The sequence below is a fragment of the Pezoporus flaviventris genome, unplaced genomic scaffold (genome assembly GCF_033815535.1).
Source record: "Pezoporus flaviventris isolate CSIRO_AGI_PZ_B2104156 unplaced genomic scaffold, CSIRO_AGI_Pfla_v1 ptg000031l, whole genome shotgun sequence".
Classification (NCBI taxonomy): Eukaryota; Metazoa; Chordata; class Aves; order Psittaciformes; family Psittacidae; genus Pezoporus; species Pezoporus flaviventris.
This window is the reverse complement of record NW_026892579.1, coordinates 329632-356124: the sequence shown is the minus strand read 5'-3', so window position 1 is coordinate 356124 and position 26493 is coordinate 329632. Positions and strand designations below refer to the sequence as shown.

Sequence of the window (26493 nt, the reverse complement as noted above, 5' to 3'; positions counted from 1 at the left end):
TTGTTCTTAAGAGCACCTCTGTTGTGCAACACCTCAGAGGAAGGCAGGGGTGACCCCCTCCCCCCGATTTTTAAGTTGCCTGTGGGACAGAGGCAAAATACTACCCTGTCAATTTCAGAAAAGTTGCTTAGCCTATGAAAGGTGGGATCTCATGCCAAATGTCAGGGCAGGGGAATGCGTTTTGTGTATGCCTTAGGAAACCTAAGATGTAGAAACAAATACTTCTCACTTTCTTATGCTTGACAATTAGCAAGTTATTTTTGAGATGTGCAATATATCATACTGAATTTCTCTTGAGTAGTGAAAGGGTTGTTGATTAAGAGTGGTGAAAACTCTGTATGTATGTACTAGCGAAATTTTAATGAAATAAGAAATCTCCCCCAGGTTTTGGGAGGCAGGAGTCTGACCACTTGACCACCAAGGAAGTAGAACTCAAAATAATATGTGCTCTAGTTATTATTAGAAGTAGCTTTCTTTTCTGTACAAGACATGTGCACTGACAAAAAATTACACCTCTTCTCTGACTTCCTATACTCGATAGAAAAATGCATCAGTGAAGCTGTCAGCGATTCAGCCTCCTGCCAGCACAGCAGCAGCTACTGCCTGTGCCTGAATCCCTGTGATGCTAGCTGGAGAAGAACAATCTTCCCAAAAGCACCAGGGAAGGAATGTCGGAGGCCAGTGTTTCTTCCCACTTAATGGAACAGTGGTGTGTTGGTAAAACCAAAAGAGTAACATCCAGTGTTCAAGGTACTGTATCCCAGCTCTCAGAGTTCAGTGTGCAAAGCTTAAATGAATTTGCAGTCTGATAAATAAGAGCAATTACTTTAAATGCAAGCTGTAAAGCAGCGTGCAATTAACTTGTCTGTTCCATATGAATATATTGCATATTATTATTACTTTAATTTGCCATGTGAGTTATGTGTGACAGTAGGCTTACTATATAAGCATGAGTAAGAATAGCATCAAAGTAATGTCCTGATTTACTGAAAGTATATTATTTGAGTATGCTTCCGCTATATAATCACAGAATCACAGAATCATTAGGGTTGGAAGGGACCTCTAGAGATCCTCTAGTCCATGCCCCTGCCAAGGCAGGGCCATATAATGGTAAGTGCAGATCGTCTTGACTACCTGGAGTACATGCTTCAGCAGTAGTGAAAATCCTTATTTGTACAAAAGCTGTATATGGTAGTTATAACTATATGTAATGTGTGTATTTATCACTCCTCTCCTTCTTCAAGTGAATATTTGATATGGAAAGTCTTGACATCAGCTTTTCTGCTTTAAGTTAGCCTGATTTAAAATGTACATCATCCCAGTTTTAGGGAAGCAAAGTTACAAATTACGCCCAGTCTTTTGTGGTTTTATGTTTAATTTCCATGTGTGGTCAGAATGGTTACTTAACTATTAGATTATAATGATTTTCTGGGGGGAAATACTATTGTAGTTTACATTCCTGATATCTGTTTTCACCCTAATTGCATTTTATGGAAATAATCTAAGGAAAATCTCAAAAAGTGGTTGTCCAAATGTTACAGCAGTTCTGGTACTCTTAGCTCCAAAATCATCTTCCAAGCTGTACAGTGACTTGCTCTATCTTCTTGTAGTTTAACTAAACCAGAGCTAGGGGGCAGCATGTGAGAATTTGCAGTGTCACGTCTTAACGCTCTGCAGACTGGTCACTATTTACAGCAAATTATTTTAAAATCCCGAAACAAAATGGCGGCATAACTCACCAACAATATTTTTATAAATACTTTTACAAGTTCTTGTACTGTTTTCCTTGGTCTTTCGTTCTTCCCCTGACACTGGATTTGATCCAGGAAAACCTGTGTCAGCTTTTTTCCTTTTACCCTGTGGTAAAATGCACGTGATTCTGGGGTTCAGGGATAACTATGGCAAAGGGGTGCTTCCTCCAGTGCCACTGAGGTCAACAAAATACCTTAGTTGGAACAAATATGATTTTTTTAATCATCATCTCACATATCTCAGCAAATTCCTTTTCTTTTACAGTCTTTTTTTCTGCAGAACATTTTGGAAGCAACTTCTGTTTTGCTCTGCTAAACAGCAGAAACGGATGCACAGAGGAGAACTTCTGATTAAGTTTCAAGTTCTGGCCTCTTTCTCTTTCATTTTTGTGAAACTTGCAGAAATTTTCAATACCTCTGTCAAATTGAGTTACATCTAGACAATCAATTCAAAGTTACAGGGTTAGTTGGGGACAGTCAGAAAATTCATCATTACATAAACCAAAGAAACCAGGATAAAAATAGCCGTGTATTGTTACAGAAGTCAACCCCCAGTGCATGGTAGGATCAAGCAGAGCCTCAATTATGTATGCTAAGAGTCTGCCTGTATGAGACCTATTTTGTGACTACTTCATGGTGAACAATTGTCAGAATAATCGAGAAAACCAGGATGACTGCTAAGGGGGAAAAGACTGGTGTCACCTTTATTTTTATTCGTTTTGGAAACTTCCTTTTGAAAACAGTAAGACTGTTATGGTGTTCAAGCTCAGCAGTGTAATTCTTTATGGCAGGTTGTCTTCCTTAAATAAACAAGCTATAAGCTAACAGTTGCAGATGTTAAAAAAAATAAATTACACAAATCACACCCTATAAAAATAGTACAATGAGTGAAAAACAAATCTGCCCCATCCTGAAATGAATGACATGAATTTTAGAGTCTAAGCATTGATGTCACAAAGACAATGAATTAAAATGATGTTAGGTCATTTGTACTCAAATGAATCGCCATGGAACACATTGCCTGGGGAAAGAGCTACCCATTCAGACTGTCTTCTACCCTCTGTGCTGTATAGAGACCCAAACTAAATTACAGTGCTGTAATCATGACTTGTACAATGATTCTGTGCCAGTCACAGCCTGCTTATTCTGCTAGTCTGACAGGAGTCTGAGTGATTTCTTCACCATGCCAGTAGGCTAGAATATGTATGTGAAATGCTTGGGGCAGTGTAAATACTGGAGTAACTTAATTTCTTTGCCTGTGTCCTGGGTTCAGCAGTAGCAGTCATTTTTCTCATTCTTAGTAGCTGGTGCCATGCTGTGGTTTTGACTTTCAGCCTGGAACAGTGCTGATGACACTGATGTTTTTAGTTGCTGCTCAGTAATGTTTACTCTGACCAAGGACTTTCTGAGTCTCATGCTCTGCAAGGGAGGAGGGGAAGCCGGGAGGAACCAGATACAGGATACCTGACCCAAACTAGCCAAAGAGGCATTCCGTACCACAGCACATCATGCCCACTATATAAACTGGGGGCAGGTACCCAGAAGGGCTGGATCACTGCTCTGGTCAGGCTGGGTATTGGTCAGCGGGTGGTGAGCGGTTGTATTCTTGTCCCTTGTTATTTCCCTTATCATTATTATCATTGGTGGTAGCAGTAGTGGTTTGTGTTATACCTTAGTTACTGGACTGTTCTTATCTCAACCCGTGGGAGTTACATTCTTTTGATTCTCCTCCTCATCCCTCCAGGAGTGGGGGGGAGGAAGAGGGGGGGAGTGGGAGTGCAAGCTGTGTGGCTGGGTTTAAACAACAACGGCCTGCTATATGGAACCTATGCACTGTCCTCAGAGCTTTCTACACAATACAGCAGGGCTGACCATGCTTAGAATGATGATGGGCAGTGAACTGGTACGTAAGAACAGAGACAACTTTTCTGGAGCTAAAATAAGGTCTTGGTCACTGTCATTGTTGTGTCAGTTCAGCTAACAGGTAAGTAGGGTTTCCACCACTTTGATGGATAGGGCTGCATACCTTCTGCAACTTGGCCAGAGATGCTGGGTAAATGGTATTGGTTTCAGTCTGCAGTTTTCTGCCTTTTTTCCCCCAGTTCTGTAATCTAAGTGGAGATGGAGGAGTAACAGAGAGCAGGGCCCCATTCTTCTGTGCTGTAGTAGAGAAGCCTTGTGCCAGTGAGATCGGAGATTTTAACCAATTTAACTTTGGATTTGCCTAACTTTTGCCTGGGTAGTAATATAGATATAAGATATTGTAACTACAGTATGCTATCAAAACATAACCTCTAAGCAGGAAAACTCTGTTTTAAAGGAATCTATGTCTTGCAAAATAAACTGTTTCGGGGATAAAAAAAAGAATAGATGTAAACTTCAATTTTAGCTGGAAGTACAGCAGCAAATTTAGTGGAGGAATTGAGACAGTTACTGTCCCAGTACTGCCACTGAGTGGTAGAAAGCACATGATATGAGTAGGGTGATCGTAGTGTTGGTAGGAGGTGGCTGTGTGTCCATACCGGAGTTGTATTTGGCCCTGAAAACGACATGTATGGTTTTGAAATAGACCTTTAAGCAGCTGTTAGATTGAAAAATAGGCCTCTGACAAATATCTGCCTTACTTAAAATTAAAAATTGTTGGATTTATAACTACTAAAAAATTCTTGCCTTGAGACACTGGCACACTGTCTTAGCCTCTGTATGCATATGCATACAATTCATGTTACTTTTTTATTTATGCAAGTTTCTGCCTATCTTCATGGTTTTGTCTTGCAGCATTTGAGATTTATTGATGCTACAAAACATTTGTAAGCCTTTCCTTAAGCTTTGCAGTCTTTCAGGGCTGGTTACTGGCCAAAGGAGGAAATAGGAATTTAGACATTGTTTAGGCTAGCTGTCAACACCCAGAAGGGCTACCTGGAGTTAGCTCGGCTAAGGGAACGGAGTTCTTGTAACTGTGTCAAGTTTTAGTTTTGGGGTTGGGTGAAGTCTGCATGCTGACAGCGTGGGAACAGCAGATAAAAGTTTACAGGCTTTTCAGTTTCCCATGGATCTAAAGGCTTTGGTTAACCTCAATTCCCTGGATCGGTTGTTTTGTTTTAGTACTGCCCTTGAGAAAACTCCTCTCCAGAGGCACAGCCCGGCGTTTGGCCCGTGTGAAGCAATACGCCCCGCTCGGATTACTCTGGCCCCAAAGCAGACAGACCCCTTGCCCCAGGACGGGGCTCGCCGGCGGGGGGGGCGGGACTGAGGCCCGTGGGGCAGCTCGGGGGAAAGCACGCTCATGTCGTCCAGCCCGCAGCGACAAGCCCATCCACAGCCCGCCGAGCCCCGGCCCCGCGGGGGCCGGGCGGTAGGCGGGACCGGCAGGACAGGGCGGAGCGGAGCGGCGGGGCTGGAGCTGGCGCTGGCGCTGCTCTGGCCGAGCGGAGAGGACAGCAGCCGCCGCTCCCGCAGCGAATTTTGGCCGCCGCCCGGCAGGGGGGCCCGTGCGCCGGGGGGCCCGTGCGCCGAGAGGCCGCCATGCCGCTCGCCCCCCGCCCTGCAGGTGCGCGCCGCGGGCAGGCCCCCTCCTTTTCCTGTTTACGCCGTGCCGGGGGGCGGGGCGGGGGTAGGCAGGCAAGAGGCGGGCGGGGCTGCTCGGACATTGAGTGAGGGGGGGTGGTGGGGCTGGACCGGAGCGGGCTGGACCGGAGCGGGCGGGGCGGGGCCGGGCCGGGCGTGGAGCCCTGGGGGGCGGCTGGTTGAGGCTAGCGCTGTCGGTACTGCGGTGCGGGAGGGGTAGCTTGTTTGCCCGTTTATTTACCGAGCCGGCCTGGCGGGGCATCGCGGGAGGTGGGGGGGGGGGGGCTGTGACCGGCCCGGCTACGGTGACCGGCCCGGCTACGGTGACCGGCCCGGCTACGGTGACCGGCCCGGCTACGGTGACCGGCCCGGTCGTGGTGCCTGCGGTGCAGGTCTGGGTTTTGCCTCTGCTGCTGCCTTTAACCAGCCGGTACAGCCGAGGGGGTTGCTTTGTTGGCTTTCACGGCTCCAAACCTCATTTATTTCCTCCCTCCCCAGATCTTGGATGATTCACTGGAATGTTCCAGGCTCGCTATATATTAATTTATAGTCTCAGGTTGTCATGATTAAGAAGTGCTGCCGGGTGCCGAAGGTGTGTTGGTAACTCTTTTGTGGTTTTTTTTTTTTTTATTTTTGTCTTTTTAATCTGTGCAACTGACTGTATCTCATCATACCCTGCTTCGGAGTTGTTTTTTGGCTGGAGTGGCTTACCTGTGCGTTGGTGATATGTGTGCAATGTTATGGTGCTAAAGGATGCAGTAACTGCTTGTCCTCTAGGTGATGAAATAAGGTGATGAACACTTGGACTCAGTAACAGGCTTTTACTGTGTTTACTTTACGTGCCACAATTATTGTTCTCCCACTAAGTAGTCATGCATTTCTTGTATTAATGCATAGTGATGGATTTTTAAGATAGGTAGGTGCCCATTAGTCGATTATGGTTTGCCTCAAATGCTGTGACCCAGAATAAGGGCCTGTGTTTGGATGATAGTTAAAATGCATATTGGTGAACTCTCCCAGCATATTGTATCAGCAAGTGTTTATATAGCATGGAAGTCGTATTTTGCTCATAGTGTTCTTCTGGATGTGTATGTATGCCCATGCAGACATAAGAAAATTAATGGAGTAGGCGATAGAAAATGCTAAGAGACGTATGCATGTATACTTTCTGAATGAAAATTATCAGGAATATAGGTCTTTATATGTAATTCATTGTTAAAAATTTATCAGTCCTGGTGCATTTTGTGCTGCTTTCTGTTTTATGCTTTTATTGGAAAATGTTCATAAACATACATGAAGTATCCTAAGGCTCTAAACAGGCAAGTAATGTTGGCTCTGAGAAGAGTTATATTGAAACTGATGGGACTGCATGTAGACAAAATCCTGTCTGATGGCTTTCCATGTTTTTTTCCTTAATTTTTTTCCAGAATGGATCAAGATCTTGGGTCTCAAAGGGAATTCTGTGCTTCAGTTAAATTCAGTACCTTTTTTTGTTGTTGTGTGTTACGCTTTGAAGAAAGAAATGCTTCTAGAAAACCTGATTCAGACAAAATCAGTTGTGAGGCCCAGTCTCTGCATCTTGATCCTCACATTTGCCCACAGGTGGCCACACTCCCATTTGGTCACATGGCAAAATGATAAGTCATTCCCTTTGGAGTCGAAGTGACTTAGAATTGATTGGAAGAGTCCTTGTCTGGTTGTGTAAGAACGTGGCTTTGTTGCTTTGTGTATCCGTGCTTCTGGAAGAAAAGATTAAAACCAGCTGAGGGTTGGCTTTAGCAAATACATGACTAGCTTATGGTCTCAAATGAAGTGGGCAACTTGCAAATCTCTTGCAGGGTTAGGGAAAAAGCCTCTCTAGTCAAATAGAGGTGAATTCATTGGAATGTGATTTAGGTTGGAGAAGACATTTCTTCAGGAAGGTTGTTAATGAAACTGAGAGTCCTATGGATGGGTACTGCAGCCAGAGTGGCTCCCTGCAGTCCCCCAGCTCTGTGCGTGTTTCAGAGGTGGAAAGTTTGTGTCAGATCATGCTGCAGAAGCTTGCACAAAGAAGTTGCTGCTCCAGGCAGCTGGTGATGTTCGTTAATTATAATTATGATGGAAATGAGGGACAAAGGGACTTACTTTCTCTTTGCTTTCCAGTAGGCATTGAAAAAAAAGCTGTAACATAACCAGTGTTAAGAAAAATTCCTGTGTGGCACTTGGCTTGTGCCCTCTATCTCGGCAGGTGCCCTATACAGCAGCTGGAAGTTGTGGTCTTCAGCTCTGCTGGTGGGGTGAATCTAGTGTTATCACCCAAGAACCAGCAGATTGACAAATCTCTTCCTCCTCAGTAAGTGATCAATAAACCAAAAAGGTCTAAAGCTTTATGGGAGCAGCTGTTGTTTTAGTGAGGTGTCTGCTCGGTAGTACAGATATTGACAGTGAGGATGGCCACCTGCCATGGAGTTGGTGGTTTCTCAGTCCCTGCTGTGAAGGAGCTGGGCCTTGGGATTTGTGCCCTTGTGGAGGAAAATGAGCAATTCACGCTGCGCTGTGAGTTTGTCCTGGGGGGTTGAGATTGCTTTCCCAAAAAGAGGAAACATAATGTGCTGCAGTTGAGGAGGGAGGTCAGCATTAAGAGTGCTCGCTTTTGTCCAGGAAGAAAAGCAGGGTAGGAGATAAAAGTTTTCAGATTTATTTTTTTTATTTTTAAATGTGTCTGTTTTTCTTATTACCATGTTATTTATCCCTTGCTGGTGTGCTGGACTCATGTAACAGGGAGGTAGTGACAAAATTCACAGCAAAATAGAGGGATTATATTCCCACCACAAACATAGTGTTTCTAATTGCTGCATTAAATACATATACAGGAGTATTTTTCTTCTCCCTTTTCTTTGCACACCCTTTTGATTGTAGGTGGAAAGCTGTCCTTTGTTCTTGATCAAAATGTCAGGTGGGTGTGAGTGGTTCTGCTGCTGCTGGAAGGTGTTTGGTATGAGCTGTTTGTTCAGTTTTGGGGTACGTAGCATGTTGCAGCAGGGCAGGGGGCTGTGGTTATGTATCTCCAGTTTCTTCTCTGCTTGCCTACAAGGACAGGGTGCAGGCAGGCTTTGTGGGGTCTGCTGGTATTTTCCAGTGGGTAGCAGTGCAGAAGGGCGAGTTCCTCCAGGTGCACCTGTGCTGCTCCCAGGCTCTGACCAATCGTGGAGAAATAGTACCAGTATTTCAGCTTGGTACCCTATCACATCTTAATGACTTACTGTACTTACCTGAGACTTAATGACTTGTCATGGAATCACAGTTTGTCCTTTAGGGAGACTTCTGACTTAGATGTGAAGGTCTCAATGGATAGAGTACTCATCATAATCTTAACAAGCCTTTCTCATTGTTTATCTTGTTTTCAAGATACGAGCTGTGCTTTTAGTTGCATGGCTCAAATGCCATGTGTAATGTGGCCTTGTCAGCTAGATGAAGCTCTTCCCTGCTTACTTGGTCCCCTGTAGAGCTCATTTGTTGTAATTAAGCAGTAGGTCACCTCTTTGATATGTTACCTGTAGATCCCACTGAAGTGTCACTTTTTTCCTTTGTTGTGGTTACTCTGCATGTTTTACAGGTTTGGGTTTTTTGTGGGTTTTTTTTTTCAACGTTCTTTTTGAAATGCATGTTCTATGACTACCCTTCGTATTTAAGTAATGGTAATATCAACCTGGATTACAGAAACAGAAAGCATCCAAGCTGAGCAGGGAAGTTCTACAGGCAAGATTTGCATTTACTTTTTTGTTACAGTGTCAGATTAGGATTGTTTTGTTTCATTCTGTGTTCAGTTAGCAGCACTTAGAAGCCTTTTATTAATAGCTACCAATTTTTAGAAAGGAAATTTTCTTACAGTAGTCTAACCCATTAGTGACTGATTTTGGGATATTCTCATAGTGCTTCTATAGAGATGAGAGCTATTTTCTGGAAACCTAAGACTCCTGGGCAGACAAAGAGCTGTCCCATTGCACCAGTTAGAGGAAATCGCAGCTTTTGTTTTTTACACAAGTCATGGTGAGAGCTACTGCTTTCATGAACTGGGCCTTATCTGAAGAAAAGGTAATTTATTCTCTGACTCATTTTTCAAGTAAATGTAACCTTTTCTTACAGTGATCTCTCTTATCTGCTGCTACTCCTGTCTGTGTTTTTCTGCTTTCTGCCCCACATGCCATCTGTCTTACTTTTCTTTTTTCTTTTTAAATACTCTAAGCTAATGGAGCATGTAGAAAAGAAGTATGAATGTTTATGAAACATCACCACCACCTTTCGTTCTAAGAGGAAGAGGTATCAATGACTTCCTGCCAGGTCAGGTGATGCTGTGATTGCAGAAACTAATTGGGATCTGCTTAGATTGCTGCTTCGAGGGATGCTACAAGGAACAACTCTGTATCACCAGTGGCTCAGCAGTGCTTGCATGCTGTGTCAGTAGTCACTGTGCACAAATAACACAGTAGTAGGTAGCACTAGTCTGTTGCTGCAGTTAACTGTCCTGTGATTGGGTAATGCCCCATTCTAGTGGCAAGGGCTTTATTTTACCATCAGCTTAAGAAATAGTATTTCTAGCATGCTTTTTAAGTAGCTGTAATGATGCCAAAGACCAGGGCATTTCTGATAAAGCTGGGTATAAGACTGTATGCAGGTTCTGTTAGCTGTAACAAGCCCAGCAAAGCTATGTTGGTCAGAGAATGGTTTGAGTTTTTCCTTCATACTTTCTCACAAAGGTTCCAATAATTCAGAGAAGCATTAGAGTATAATAATTTTACACATTAAGATTATTTAGATTATGATATTTAGAATAACTATTAAACCCAAAATTTTCACTTGTAATATATAAGCAGCACTTTACTTACGTACTCTTTTTTTTTTTTTCCTCTTTTTTTTTTTTTCCCCCCATCCTGGCTGTTTATCACACAGTGAAGTTACTGAAGACTGATGGCTAAAGGTCAGAAGTGTAATAGCCCATGGCATAAAATCCAATTAGTTATATCAGTCCCAAAAGCTGAAATACAGGTGTTACACAGTAGATCAGTACTGTGGTGACATCCTGGTGACAATGAGTGGAGACTGAAGGAGATAAAACTTTGACTCTTTCTTTCTTAGGGCACAGTATGCTGAAGTGTCCAGGTATGTGGTGAAAGATTGACTTTGCCTCCTATAAGCCAGTCACTTGTGCAGATATGGCTGAAATGATTAACAGCTATTCAACAGCTGATGAGCATGATAGTCCTCTTGCCACTCAGGTATGTGGGGTTAAGTAGCAAGCAGTCCAAGTAGTCATCAGAGCGGTTAGGAGATGAAATGAGAACTACAAAGGAATGACAGGGGTGGCTTTCAGACAGCGGTGAGTTGTTCTCCAGTCCTCATGCTGAAGTATCAGCTAAAGAAACTTAATTTGATTTTCAGCTAATTTGTTTCATGGTTTGGGGTTGGTTTGTAGTTTGTGTTTGGTGGTGTTTGTTTTTTTTCAGTGTATGCTGATGAGCTGTGTTGGGTAGGTATGCCTTGCTAGTTGTGAGTAGATGGTGGGAGATGGCTGGCAACAGCACATCACTGGACAGAGGCTAGGCACACGCTTGCCATGACAACTACATTTGTGTCCTGCTACAGTCATTCTTACAGGATAGCAGGTAAAATCTCCTGTGTTGGGCTAGTGCCATGTGGTTACTCACTGGTGCACACTGGTTTTCTTATATACGGGAATTCTGGATTTCTTAAAATTGAGCCCTGCTGCTGATTGCTCAGTGGATACATTTTTAGGTGGTTTATTTGTTTTGAAAATTGGATTTCCCTTTGTAATGCATCATTTCTGTTAGTACAAGTAACTTGTTGGTTGTCATGAAAAGAGATTGAGCTGGAGATTAGTTTTTCTTTTCTCCTCCACTGTTGACACTGTACACTTGGTCCTATTGTGTGAGTAGTAAATGTCAGTGTTTTGTAAACTAGTTGTGTCCTTTTCTGATCCCTGCTCTGGTAGTTCCCAGTCCCAGGCTGAGCCTGGCAGGTAACAGGCTGGTTTTATGGGACTAGAGACTGATCTTGAGACCAAAATGGTACAGCAAGTATGAGAAGTCTAGAATCTTCTACAGGAAGGGTGGGAAGAGCAAGTAACATGAACTCCAGGAAACAGTCAGACCTTATGCAGTGTTGTGTGTTGGTGCATTCTCCTGGACTCTACAGATGGCAAGCTGTGGAAAAAACACTGCACCCAGAAGAGTGGTTCCCAACCCTTCTGGTCAAACGAGTGTGCTTCAGATTAAGCTTGTGAGAAAAGCAAGGAAGGTGCATTCCCTTCCTTGTTTTCCTTCTGGGAAGGAAGTGCAGACTCGGGCCTGGTAGGGCATGGGCATGCTGCCCCTTGTGGAATGGGGTCCCACTCTGCTAGGAGTGGGCCATGACTGAAGAATGCCATGGGCAGGCTGTGCAAGTGCCAGCAGAAAGCTGAGGATGTTTGCAAAAGAAGAGCTGAAGGGGCCACTCCAAACCTGATTTTAGGTGCTTTTAAAGAAATGTGCATTTCTTAGTACTTGGTAACTGTAATGTGTTCATTTTGCCACATGGGCCAGTGTAAGATTTTGGATGTAGGGGCTTCAAGTTACAAAATGTATTTCTTGGGCAAAATTATTGTCGTATCTCAGTAACTGATAACAGGTCTTTAAAAGCCTCTCTTTTGGCTGTATTTTTTGTTCGGTTTTGTTCTTTTAGTATTTAGAAACTTCATAAACAATCAAACTTCCGTGGATGTCACTGAAATCAGGACTTCAGTACTGAGTACAGTTTTCAACTCTCAACTGCTTTCCTGTCAGCATTATATTGCCTTTAAAATAAAAGTTTTACCTTGTACTGTGTTTTAAGTTTTGATTTCTTCTTCATACTGCATACTATTTTTTGTGAATTCTGTGATGAAAAAGCTGCGGATGATTATTTTCTCACTGAAAGGGTCTGGGATGACAGCGTACTTGGTTATAAACTGGTATTTATGGCCTTGGAACATATCTTTCTTCTTGCTTCTCTTCCCTTTTTTAACTCTACCAAGTCCATCAAGCAGATAGCTCAGAAAAGCAACTTTGACCTGTGGAAGCTAGTGCCAGGTATTACCTGTTAAATTAGGTTAGCCCAGCCATGTGTTTGAGATTGAAAGTGTGCATTTTAACCCACATCTTGTAATATGCTTTCCACGGGTAATGCATCAGTCCTTTTAAACTACAAATCACTAATGCACCCAGATGGGGTAGGTGTAAGCTACTTTTCCTGTTTTCTTAAAGGTGTAGGTCTCTATTCAGTTTGGACAGATTTCCAGAGCAACTGTGAAAAGGTCGCAATTGCTTTCTACCAAATTTTAACACCAAAAGTGGAAACACTACAGCCCCTCGAAAAAAAGGAGACTTCAACATGGACTAGAAAAAAAAACCCAAACTTGGCTGGTTTCAACTTGAGGAAGGACAAAGCAATTACTGTGATGTAGCTGTAAAGAAATGAAGACATGGTTTTGTTTGAAACATGTTGGGCGATCTGAAACACTTGCCATTACCCGTGATGACAGGCGTTAACTTGTGGTGAATGGAAAGTTAGCAGCTTTCATCTTTGGACCCCAGTTCTGCCAATGTGTGCTTAGGTGTTACAAGCATAACAAGTGTAAGTGTATTGTCCCTCTGAATGTACTTGGTACATGAGTAGAGAGCTCACTGATGTTGCAGTACCTGGTGATGTGGCTGAGATGGCTTCCATGAGAATACAGCACTAGAGGAATGTAAGCTATTTGTAAAATTAGGTCAAATTTTGTGAGCGGATTTTTGTTGTGTTTTTGCTTGTTTCTTGGGGTTGCTCCCTCCCTGGGGAAAAAAAGAAGAATCTACCTTTGGAAATGCTGAGTTACTGTATCAGTACTGTCAAGTGTAAGACGTCTGAATTTCAGCTTCAAGATCTGCCTATTTTGTTCAACACTAGCAATTCGGTTCAGTAATAATGTTTAAAAAACTTGTGTAATCTGAAAATAAAATATACACTGCTATTGTTTTACCAGAAAATTTCTGCACTTTTTTTAATGCAGCAGCACTGAACCTTAATTCAAGAATATATATTTATTTTTGTTCTTTTTTTTTGAAACCAAGTTAAGCAAATAAAGTTCAGATCAAATATGCTGAAAAAAGGAGAGCATATAGCTGTTTTGTGTGAATCATTCCATCATTCCGTCTTTTCTGCATACACAGAAATAGATTGCTGACTTTATTTACCTGAATAACTTGGAGCAGACACTTAGCTGTGCACAAATGGTTAGAACACAGAAAAATAGAGAACTTATTTTTCTGTTTCTGGAAAGAAGCAAGCAGCTATTCAGAGAGACTAATTAGGTAGGTAAATGTAGATGGTATATAGCAAAGGGAATTCTGTTTGAGAGGGGAGGTTTTGATTTGTATATAGTGCAGGGTAACTCAGTACAAGGGCACAAACTTCATGTAGTGTTGTACAGCAATCTGGAGATGGAGGAAGAGAAAATAGTAAGGTAATAAAGATTTTGATGATGTTCTAGGGAGCAAGTGAACTAAATCATTCTGTGAATTAAATCATTCTCAGTTACACAATACCTAAAGGAATTTTGCAAGGAAGAAGGAAATAATTAGAAACATCGCTTCTCTTGGACAGTCTGAAGCCTGTTTTAGTGGGTAGAGGATACAATTTTCAGTCATTGTAATTTTAATGTCACAAATGCTGAGCACCTGTGAAACCGTCTGTGCTGGTATAATAATACGAGGTGACACTTAACAGACTGTACATTCAATAAATGTTGCAGGTTAAGGAACTGACAAACAGTGGAGGTTTCCAGCATTGATTTTTGTACCTTACAAACTTGCAGTATTTTCTGTTGCAATTAAACTGTTCAGTATGTTACCTAATGTACAGTGTATGCAATGTGACACAGTGATAGTTGCTATGGTAACCTGGCATTTTGGTTCTGTTAACAGTATTACAGCTAGGAAAACATTTGCATTGCATTACTGTGAGACTCCTTTCTACCCCCAGTCCTTGGCTGCTTTGCTTCTCAGTTGGGAAGTAGGTGACAGAGAAAATGGCCTGGAATTTGCATGACTCAGGGTCGATTGAAAAGGGGATGTTGAGCTGAAACTCAAAAATCATAATTTTACCTTCAAGAAGCTCTTGAGTTGCTTTGTGAAGTGAGGAAGTATTTAAATGTTAATCTCTCACACTGTAGTGCCAGTGGGCTGTTAATTTGAGGGGCTTTTTGAAAAAAACTGAAAACAATGGGTATATGCTAAAGAAAAATTTCCAGTAATTTTCACAGCATGGTTATGAATACTGTTGGAAATGTCCTTGACCTGTGACCAGTGACTAGAACTTCCTATTAGATTTATGGGATTATTTATATTTTATCACTTTCTTGCTGCCTGGTCTTTGTCTATAAAGCATTGAGAACATGTTAACCAAGTCTCACGAAGTACAGTGAGGATATTTACAAATATAAACCTAACTTTATGCTGAAGCATTCTGGGACCTGAACTAATTTTAAGTAGGAGGTGATTTAGGGTACCTGTGATTTATGGTACAAGTACTTGTGCCGGGTATCAAGCTGTGTCTTTGTGATTTAAGTGACTTCAAATATCTAACTCTTTCTGCTCTACCTCTATTTACCATTGGTATTAATGCCTTTATTGGGTTGGTGAGAAAAGAGCTGAGAGGTGAGAGAGCAAGTTTGCTGGGAAACTGAGAACATGCATTTGTGTTTTGTGGTCTGTTTCTCATCTCATGAACACTGGCTGTAGGTCTCAGCAGCACTCATGTTTCAAAGTGTGTGGTTGCTGAGGCCCACTGGACAAAGTTGCTGCTCAAGGAGTTGAATCAGTGGTTGTCTGCGCAAGCCTTCTGCTGCAGGTCTGCCTTTGGGGGTGGAATAGGGTGTGCTTGAAGTTCAGCTGTGTGCAGCAGAGCCTGCTGGAAGTGGATTTGAGCTGGCATGACAGCATATAAACTGAACCACAGATACAGAGCAGTTTCTGCTGACTCTCATGCAGGTAATTTATATCGTAATTTTGGGTTCAGGAGTGGTAGCAAACTGCTGAAGCAGGTGAAAGGGAGAAAGGCAAAAGGCAGCTTACAACTGGCAGTTTCTTGTTGCATGGACCTATTTTAACAGTCAGAGATTGGTGAGCAAAAGCCCAGTTTCTTTGGCTTTGCACTTTGGCTGGCCAAAGGACATTGCTGTGCATCTGTTTGCAGTGGTGCTGCTGTTTCACCAGTGCAAATCCTGCTTGAGCCCTGTGTAAGCTAATTCATAGAAGTAACTCTTATGTATAGCCAGGCCTGGGATATGTGACACGATCCAATGGCCCTTAACATCATGCTGCGTATGGAACATAAGACAGTTCTTTTGGTTGCTCACCTGGCATGGAGGTGGCATGAGGCAGTAAGCCAATTTTGTTTGTTACTTGACTTGCTGCATAGGAGTGGTGAGGATGGAGTGACTTTTAATTCAATGCTTCTGTCCCTTTGATTGGTTCAGAGAGGGGAACCTGAGGAGGTCTTGGTCATGTCCTTTAGAAACCTGAGAGAGAGCCCGTATCTCATTGGCTCTGGGGGTGATGTGTTTATCTGTATGCATATGTTTTGACCTTGTCAAACCAGATGTGCAGGCTTTCTTTTAAATGTTTTTAAACAGATCATGAAACTAGCAGTTGTTAATGAGCAAGAGACATGCTGGTGTTAATTGCCAGATCATCAAGGTAGGCAAAGGGGATTGTCTAAATGGTAGTTCATTTGTTGAATGTTCATCAGTTTTTGTTTTTAGAAAAAGGGCAAGTACTTGGTGTTTCAGTTGAACACTGTTAAGCACCCATACAAAAGTCCTTTGTGTGTCTGCCTGCCTGCTCCAGTGAGAAGTAAGAGAACAGTGACATCTATCTTACCCTTTCTGGGGTATGGTAAACTGCATCCTCATCTTGTTCTGTGGTGGTAGAACTGCAGTGCTGTACATTAATTTAGGATCTGACTCAGAAATGCAACGTAAACTGTGATCAAAATGCCTTAGTATGTGGTGTAAGCGCAGACTTGATTTTATTCACCAGGTGTCCGCCACGGGCAGGGACGCCTCACCCTAGACCATGTCAGCCAAGGCTCTGTCCAGCCTGGCCTTGAACACTGCCAAGAATGAAGCATTTACCGCTTCTTTGTGCAACCTGTTCCAGTGCCTCACCACTCTCACAGTAAAGAACTTCTTCCTTATATCTAACCTGAGCTACATCTGTTGAAGTTTGAACCCATTACCCCTTGTCCTATCACTACAGTCCCTGATGAAGAGTCCCCCTCCACATCCTTGTAGGCCCCCTTTAGATACTGGGAGGCTTCTACAAGGTCTCCACGCAGCCTTCTCCAGGCTGAACAGCCCCAACTTTCTCAGCCTGTCTTCATATGGGAGGTGCTCCAGCCTCCTTGTCATTCTCTTGGCCCTCCTCTGGACTTGCTTCAACAGCTTCATGTCCTTTTTGTATTGAGGACACCAGAACTGCACGCAGTACTTCAAGTGGGATCTCACGAAAATACCAATGAACTGGAACCAGCACCCTGCAAATTCTTAGGTGTACCTCTTATTTACATGTATGAGGTTTTCATATTTCAGTGGCTACAAAATTAATTCTGTTTATCTAAATGCTTATGTTTTTCTGCTGCCTTGTACCTACTGCTACAGTATTTGGTTGGCAAAAGCCAGAGTTTCCTGTCAAGAGTCCATGAATATGCAGGGTTTGGTATTCAAACTCTTCATGTTATGCACAATGTGAGCATTGAAAGTCTGGGGGGTTCAGAAGAATTGGGCTTGACGCTTAATTGAACTGGGGTGGACTGAAGCAGGGATACAAGAAAATGAAGGTATTAATCACTTTAAAGCTTCTGCAGCAATGTTCTTGTTGACTTAAAAATGAAAATCTTTCTGAGTGGCCTGATTTCAAACAGCACCGCACTTCTACATTTGCTATGGCATAGCTCTCTACCTGTTAATGCACACACTGTGTTCCAAAACCAGCGTCTGTCTAGCAACTGCAGCTGAGTTACGCAGTAAAATACGTTTTTCCTTATGGAAAATGCATCTGATGATGTTTAGCTGCCAGCGAGGGAAGTTTAAATCTGGATGTTTTTTCTTTCTCTTGACAACCCTCACTGGTGGTGTGGGATTTCTGGTAACAGTGTTGCTTCCACTTAGGCTGTGGCAGCCTGTGTTAGTGCATAAAAGTCTTGTCCAAAGAAAGGTAGAAATAATTTGTCTGGGGAGTCCATTGGAGTTGAATCAAGTTTTATTATTGTTGTTCTGTTTCTGAATCAGGAATGTTTCTGTTACATTGGTACACATTTATTTTATTTAAACTTTGTTCTTGTTAACAGGCTGTTGCAGATGCAGTTGGTGAATGAAAGGTGATCTAAGCTTGGCCTGTTCTTGCTGCATTAGTAGGGAGCGAAAATGCTTGGACTGTTAGCTTACTTCACCTCTGCAGTGGGGATGATAACTTCCTAAAGATTGCACCCAGTTCCTCAAGAGCAGTGGTGTTTGTTTCCTTTGCCTGTCTTACCTCTAGATCTTATCTTCAGTGCCCTTGAGAGTCCACAGGGTACAGTAGCCACATCGAATCTCCCCTTCTTTCCATTTGGAGATAGAGAAATTGTGATACTGTTCTGTGCTTAATCTGAGCAAATACAAATTTATTTTCAGTCTCTTAATTCTTGCATTTAATTAACTGGGGATTTTAAGAGTGTGTCCTTGTTACAGGAAACACAACAGGCTTAATACTTTAAAGGTCAGTGGAGTTGTGTGCATAAATAAGGGTCATTTACCTAAGCAAGGCTCGAGTCATCAGCCTCAACTTCACCAAGGTGGAGAAGCAATTCTAGGTTAGTTTAGCACTCTTCAGTCATGTATAATGGACTGGAACCTCTTTATAGAGCTTCTTAGAGTTTTAGAATTAACATTGCACTTTATGTGCTCATTGTAATGTAGCTATGTGATTGTATAAAAATAATTCCATACTTATATTAAAATAATTTTAGAATAAACAGGTTTTTTGTCCATTCTAATTAAACTAACAATGTAATTAGTCTATGCTGTGTTTTATTGGCTTGTGCTAGTGCTTTCCTGAAAGCTTCCAGTCTAAAAGCTTTAAGTATCACTTTTAGCTAGGTTACTCTGAAGAAAAGGCTAAAACTATTGTAACTTAATCTCCTCTTTGCTGGATGTGCATTTCCGTTACCTTTCATCTTGAGATGCTGTAGTGTTTATTCTGAAACTTACCTTTACTATTACACTGTATGGAATACACTAATAGCATATAAAAAAACGTAAAACCCAGCCTAGTGAGTGCCTCAGTCAGCGAGGCAGTAATGAAATGCCACAAAGTTTAGCATTTCTCGTGAGGTGTTCATGTGCTTTGCTCTTCCTGTTTTTAAAAATGGTGTGTCTGTTGAAATGAATGCAAGAGTTGATATTAGTTTTTTGGTTTGTGAAGCTTAATCATATGCATTTGTATGCCCCAGTAGCCAGTTATAACACGTCTCCTCTTACATGTTAACCTGTTTCTCTTGCCTTGTGCTTAAAGCTGTTGTGTGTGACCTCGCGCTGCAACCTTGTGTTTTTATCTATTTGCATCTCTGTAGTGCCCTGGAAACTGCTTTGGGCTCACCAGAGGCACTGACAGAAACCCTCAAGGGTTCAGTTTCAGATCTAATACACTGAAAATGCTTCCCGTCTATCTGTGATTTATTCTACAATTTTATTCTGCCAGCTTGATAGACATTTTTAGTATTGCTCATGAAGTACTACATACATATATTTCATTTTTTGGTCCTAATATTGACTTCGTGTAATCCTTGTCATCTCTCATTGTGCATTCTTTTTAGGGGTCAGAATTGGCCCATGTACCCAGAAGGCTTTTTATCCATAAGAAGACCCTGTTGCGGAGTTGCAGATTCAAGTAGAATCATTAGTAATGCTTCATGTCTGAGAATGACCGTTAGCAACATTTGAATGTTCCTATTACAGCAGGTGATAGTAAGGAAGCATGCAGTACTATGAGCAGATGCATGCAGTGTTTGACTGTAGTCTCCAGGGCAGAGGTTAAAGAGAGAGGCAAAAATAAAAATCCTAATGTATGTGATACTGCACCAGAGAGCTGTGTGGTGTGCCTGAGCAGCATGCTGTTCCCCCAGCACAGTGGGATGTCTCCCTGTTACATCCTTAGTGTGACCATGTCCGCTTGGTTGTCTCACTGGGAGTCTTCTGCCTTAATCTGCTCTCTCTTCCTAACTGTGGAAGATTAGTGCTTAGGCCTCTCTTGCCTTCCTTAACTGTTCTTCACAGTATGATCGCTGCCACCTTTGCTTACCTTGTAGATCCCCTGCTAAGGTACAGGATGCTTACTCTTGACTTGGTTTGCCTAAAGTCAGTTCATTGCTTTTTTACGTACTTGCTGAAGGAGTTGAGAGAGCCATTTAAACCTAGACCCTCAGAGGAGTTACGCTTTTTATTATCATTTGTGGCTCTGAGCTTTAATTTTTATGCATATGCCTGCAAAGCCAGACAGAGGTGAGATTGTGCTACTGGTCCCCAAAGTTTCATTTTGAATTTTGTACAGAAAACAGTCAAAAGTTTCCTCTTTTTTCTCATTGCTGCTGAGATTAAAGCTAGTGGGAGGATACTTTCACGTGTTGCTCTTCTGTTCTCATTTGAGTGTGTGGGGATACTTCATATAGTTCAGTTGCAGGGCATTACAGCATCTTCCTGCCTCATGAAAGGTTGAGAGATACTGACTCTACAGGGCTGTGAAAATATATTTGGAGAATTGCATGATCTTGTTGGTTTTTTTTTGGTTTTTTTTTTGTTTTGTTTTTTTCTGTATATCTTTCCAGGACTTGAGTGGGTACAGATGGCCAGAGACAAGCTATCAAGTCCACTGAATGTTCTAAAAATAATCATACTTCATTAGCTTCTGTGTTGCTAGTGCTGTTGTTCATGTGCATGGTTTTGGAAAGTAATGCTCACAATTGGAGGATTGGTAGTTGATGCTTTATTTTGCTGGGTGCTTAGCCCTAAGCGTGGCAAGCAGGTCCTTTTGTTGTCTCATGAAAATGTAAATTGCCTTGTTACTTGCAGTTAAAGTATATTATTCTTCATGCCTGAGAAGGGAGGAAAAAGAGAGAAAGTATAATAAAAATACAATAAATTTATCAAAGTCTTCAGAGGATTTAGGCTGTTCTGTTCACATATTTATTTATTTTTAATGTTCCCCTTAAAAGTCCTGTTCCCTTCCCCTTTGTTTATCCTCACACATAAAGCATCTTCCTCTTCTGCTGCTTTGAATATACCATGACAGGAGGCTGCTGTCCTGCAGAGTTGGCTGAAAGCAGCATTTCTGGAGGTCTTGGGAGAGTGGTGGGACTTGCAGTGCACTTGCCATAGTCAGGAGTTCAGTCTGTTCCTTTTTTTTGCTTGTTCATTACAAATTCCCAGTAACATCCCCAAAACTCCCTGGCAGCTAAACCTAACTAGACAAAGCAGGTATCCAAAAATATGCTAGTATAAATGAAAAAATCCAGAGTGGTAGGACTCACAACAAAAAAACACAGTGTATTTTTATGTATTTTATTCTTCATAAAATTTTTGGGTGCTGACATAGGCTATATTTGGAGAGTGGCAAATTTTTAACAGGCTCCTTAAATGCCTTGTTTGTCTATCAGGAATATCTTTCCTCTTGAAATTGCTGAATAAAAGAATTGGTACTACTGTTGACACGTAATTTAAGCTTTTCACTGTTTGTTTCTGTTTTGGGGTAGAAAGGGTAAAACTGAGCCTGAAAATCAGCTTTGTCTAAACCATGACATCATCATTTGAGTTTGGACTATACTCATATGAGTAAGATGTCTGTCTCTCAGCATATAAATATCCCCCAAATATGTGCATTTTTAATAGTCTGCCTGATTCAGTCTTTGTCTCTACCAGAAAGGAGCTACCAGGAAACCAAGATTCATTTTAATGATGTATGCTTAATAACATTATAAGGAGTTAATAAAGAATACCTGGGATTTCTTTCTTGGGAGATATCAAAGGACAGGTAGGGGGAAGGTGTGGAGTAGGTTTGCTTTTTTTGATGTAACTTTAAAACATCAGTGACAACCTGTAAAGAAAATGTGGGGTTTGTACTGTTACTTGTTACAGCTTAAAGAACTAAAAATTGACAGTGACCTTTCAGAAATACTAGGTTTCAGTAGCAGTTCCTGCATGTTATGCTGTGATCCTCCTAGCTCTCAGGCTTTATTTTGGTTTTCCTCCTCAAAGCCAACTGGTACATGCAAAATGCCCAACAACAGAAGTGAACTCAGAGGTTATGAAGTCGGCACTCCTAATCAGTTTGCTTTTCCTAGTACTGTATTTTCAAAGTATGATTTTCAGACTTAAATATGGCTTCCAAGAGTGCCACCTTTGTTTCTTCTATGAAGGGGAGCTACATAAGTTTTTTAAGTTAGCAGAGTGGGACCTGATGTTAAATTATTTTATTATGAAAATTTTCATTAATTGGTGACTGGATATGAGATCCCTGTGCTTTTTTTTTTGTGGGCAAAAGGAAAAAATCCAAGCCACCTGAATGCCTTTGTTACTCCTGATCCATGGATAACATTCCAATATTCTGAATGCCCACCTGTTCTGAATATACATTTTTTTTTCTTTAGAGTTCTTGATTTATTCCCTCTCACTATGTGAAAGGACTTGGAATGGCTTTTAGTCGGTGTAGGAAGAGCAGGCTCCATACCCCACATTGTCATTGCTAGCTTTGTTTATCACTGATGAAAGCAAACAGAAAACCTGAGTAGGGCCCTCCTGGTTTGGCACTGGCACCTCCTGCAGCATCTGTGTTTAGGTCTAGGGTTAAGCCCTATCTCCTCTCTCTTCATGGCCCTCTTTGCAGAAGCAGGGAGCAGCTGCTCTGGCACTGGGCAGGACAGGGCTATGGGCAGGCACGTTTTTGTTCTCCTGGCTCCCTGCTAATAGTACTTCCTTTATCTGCCCCCTCCATGCTGGAGCAGGGGTGTTTTTCCCCTGGGTGGGATTGATAGATCATGGAAGAGGATGAATGGAATAACTATTCTGCTGACTCTTGCATGGGGTGAGGCCTTGAGGACACATCTCACTTCCCTCCATTCATCCTAGCTGATCATATTTCAGTGAAGTGAGAGGGGCTCTCCCCACTTCCCTCTTCTTGTTTCCATAGGTCCTGCTGTTCTGGTGATCATGGGTTTAATACTATCTTGATGCTGTGTGGTTATTTAATAGTTCTTAGAGTCAGTGTGAGGCCCAGCTCTGACCTGTTTGTGCCTGTGCGCACCCACCAGTAAGTGTCATGAAGGCAAAGGGGAAAGACTGGTTCCTCTTTCACTGAACCTTTTGTACTTTGCTGTAGAAGTTTTAGTTGTCTGCTTTGAAAGTTTTCTTGTAACACTAAATCCAGTGCTCACAAAGCCGCTAGTTTTGATTCTCCGAAGATGTAGCGATATGTCCCGGCAGGGAAGATAAGAATGCACTGAAATTATCAGGAAATACGCGATCTCTTCATGCAGACCAGCCATCTGGGCAGGACAGTTCATTTTGATGTTGCTTTTACATTGCTGTTATGTAGTTTTTTGTGTCTGGCTGAAGACTGCCACATGTGTTAGCTTGAAGAGATAAAACAGTGTTCCCTTTATAAAGCCAAAGAAGTCATAGGCAAATTTGCCATATAAAGTGACCATTACTGTAAGACTCTACCTGATGCCTAAGGATCAGAGAGATTAGATTCTTTTTGATGTGCTGGATCTATTAAAAATTAATGAGTAATAAAAAGTGCATTTTGAAGCAATGGACTTTAATTGCTGTGGACCAGTGCTTTCTAAGTATGGAGAGAAAGTTATGGCAGGTATTTCTTACAGAATCTTGGTAATTGTACCTTGGGCTTTTCAAGTAGATAAGTCTGATTTTGCTACATTCTCTCTTTTGTTGACATATAACAGTTTGTAGCTTACAGTCTTTTAATGCGAGGGGAAAATAATGGGAACTGATTAGGTCCCAGAGGAATTTTTCTTCTTTAGCTATGAATCATAATTTATGTGGCTTCTATTTGTTTGTATACAGCCCATTAAGCTGAAATGTTTAGTAGTAACTTTGATTTGATCTTTAATCTGAAATACTGATAAAGAATTCTTAAGAAGTTAACTTATTTTCTGCATGTGCACAAGCTGTCATGGTAACTTGAATGTGTGTTGGAGAAGGGGAAGAGGATAAAACAGCTTGGCAGGAATTTGGGAGAGCAACTGATGTGACATGTCATTAGTTGCTGTAACTACCAGGCAGTTCTGAAATTCCCAACTCTTGGTTTCTAGGTGCCTCAGTATGGCATTCTGCAAAGAGCTGGTGATTTCCATGTCAAAAGCCAGTGGTACCAATCTCCTTTTTAATTTCTTATTAACACACCCCCCCCCCACCCCCCCCAGCCTTCTCGGAAAACCTTCCCTAGTTGTGCATATCTCGAGGTGACTGCAGTTTGTATGGAGAGAAGGAGGTCCATTGTGTTTCTCCCTGTATACTTGTTTATATGTTCACAACATACAAACTTATGTATAAGTTCACAATGATACAACCTGTGTAAAGAACATAAATTGCTCTTTTTTTTCCTCTATATTGTTTTTTAAAACTTCCTTCTTCCTCACATTTTTACAGAATTTTTGTAAAGTGAACATTATGTGTCTTTCTGGTTATACTGTTTGTACTGGATATTTCCAAAGCTTCTCTTGATCTTCCTGTTTCTAAAACATATGAAACCAGGAAGATGTTTTGGTATAAACTATTTAACAGCTTGGAAAATACTTTCATCTTTCCAGGCAGCTTGCTACTACCTTTTGGCTTACCTGCTTTGCTGTCTCTCTCTTCCTCTGCTGGAGAAACTGGCCTAAGTGAATTTATTGGGGTTTATCTCTTTGTATACTAAATGGATATCACATGGCAAGCACTGACTGGTTAAAGTTTTACTTTGCTTTGTCACTGTGTCAATTGCATTTCCACAACCCTGTTGTTTTTTGTAGGTGTTGTTGACATGTTGATTTATGAACTTCCTGTTTTTGAATGTTATATATAGAGGACTCTGCCTGGATATGAGGTACTGAGGGGAAAAAGAGCATCACGCTTGGCTGCTCACCGTGCCCATTGACTGAACATAATGGAGACCAAGGAAGAGAAGAAGGAACGAAGACAAGGCTATTTTGCTCGGTAAGGTTACAGGGCTTATTTCAATCTTGTTTAAAATACGGAACTCCTCATTCTGCCTGTTTCAAAAGGCTTTATAATTTTTCAAGTATGTAAAAAATGAAACACATGCTTCATTGTGTATCCAGAAAGTTCTTTCCTTGTTGTATACCTTATTTGTTTTTTTGTGGTTTTGGTTTTTTTTTTTTTCCTTTTGGGTACTGGAGATAAACTCAAATTTTTTATTGTTACTTGTAACACAAAACTGTTCTTGCTTACACAATTGCAGGTAACACTGCATTTGAGCTTACTCCAGTTCCTGAAGACTGTTTATAAAAACAAGCACATCTAAAACATAAATATGTCTAAACCTAAAGTTTGTCTGATTTCAAATAAACTGCATACTAAATAATATCATCTCATAGGATAAGATAAGCTAAAAAAGGGTAAGCTCCCTAAATCTATCATCTTTATAAATAAAAGCACTGTTTTTTCAGTCAATCATTTTTATCATTTGGAATACATGATTAGTGTATTTTTAAGAAATAAGTGATGTTGATTTCCTAATAACTTGTCTTTGTTAGTTTATCGAATCTGTAATCATCTCTGAGCTCTGATGAGGAACCAGAGCTTGCTTACCCTCAGAAGGGTAGGAGGGGGAGGAAATCAGTGTAAAAAGCATCTTTTGACTCAAAGTTACATTCTGCATTATTGAGGAGGAAAAGCATATGCCCTCTCCACTCTGTACTAAGTAACTGTTACTGAAACTGCACTGGAACACTAGCCTTAGTGCATTACAAACATACCTGTTGCACCATCAAAGTGCAGGGAAAAGTTGCAGCACTTCTTTATTTTTGCTCGGGTGGTATGTAGTGGTGGCTAAAGACCTGTCATGGTGAAGGACATCTGTTAATGCCAGGTAACTTGCTTTCTTTTTGGAGAAATGCAAGTATGTTGATGATGACAGGAAGGAATGTTGCAGTTTTGGATTTTGAGAAGGAAATAAAAATAATGGCAACTATAGCAGAGAAGGCATCAAGGAAAAGAAAGCAGAAGTAGCTAAAGAGATTGTGCTAAGGAACAAGTAATTTCTTGTTAAAGAAGACTGAGGCCTTGAGAGACATGTCCGTGTAAGATGCTTCAGTTTTGAAAACTGCTTTGAGTCCTTTCTAAATGCTGTCTGCTAAACAGATAGCCTCAAGAGGCTTTCAGCAAAGTCCTTGATGTGCATTTCATTTGTTTTGCAGCTTTTCTGTGTCCTCTATGGCTGTTCCCTTTCAAAAATTCACAGGGGCAGTGTGTCTTGTATGGGTGTAGGACATCAGGCAAGGGTTAGAACGACCTGAAATAAATTCTTAGTTCTAGCACTGTGTAACTCTGGGGAAGACATCTGTCTCTTTCCCTGTTGGCTTGCAGCTTTTTTCTTCAGGTAGGTTGCAGGCCCTTAAATGTAATTCCCACTCTAAGCAAACCCATATGATTTCCACAAGAATGTTCTTGCAGATCCTCAAGGCATGTTTTAATGGAAGCTAAAATAGGTCAGAAGGGGTATATGCCCAGTTTACCTTCCTGTACATTGGTTTCATGTACAGTCAGGACAGAAGCACAACTGAATAGACATGTCCTTGATTTTAGTCTAACAGCTGAAGTCCATCATGCTTCCTCTAGCAAACAGGTGTCCCAGCACCTTGCCGATGAATGGTGAAAATGCCTTACATGATGACCCATGTAAATGTCATATGAGTACCTGGTAATAATAGGTTGCTTATATACTGCTTTTAGTATTAAGGCAGTTCTAACAATTTAGCTTTTGACTTGATGTAGACTGGAGTTCCCAGCTTAGGTGCCTGATACTGAGACACAGAGATAATTTCATCAGGTGCATGTTTTGCTGTTGCT

General features: G+C 41.5%; 1 protein-coding gene across 7 annotated transcripts in view; it reads left to right on the top strand.

Moving 5' to 3' along the window:
• The first annotated feature begins 5173 nt into the window (after positions 1–5173).
• Positions 5174–26493, top strand: part of NCOA7 (nuclear receptor coactivator 7) — an 84204-nt gene continuing 62884 nt past the window's right edge. For 3 of the 7 annotated variants that reach the window (XM_061459986.1, XM_061459988.1, XM_061459981.1), the window contains exons 1-2: positions 5704–5910; positions 24488–24618. Coding sequence is in view for 6 of the 7 variants with exons in the window: in XM_061459988.1 (XP_061315972.1) it covers positions 24569–24618 (50 nt within the window). In the remaining variant the exon portion in view is untranslated. Of the gene's footprint in view, positions 5302–5703; positions 5911–24434; positions 24619–26493 lie in introns of those variants that run through there. The other 4 variants (XM_061459983.1, XM_061459982.1, XM_061459984.1 and 1 more) reach the window with 4 other exon arrangements.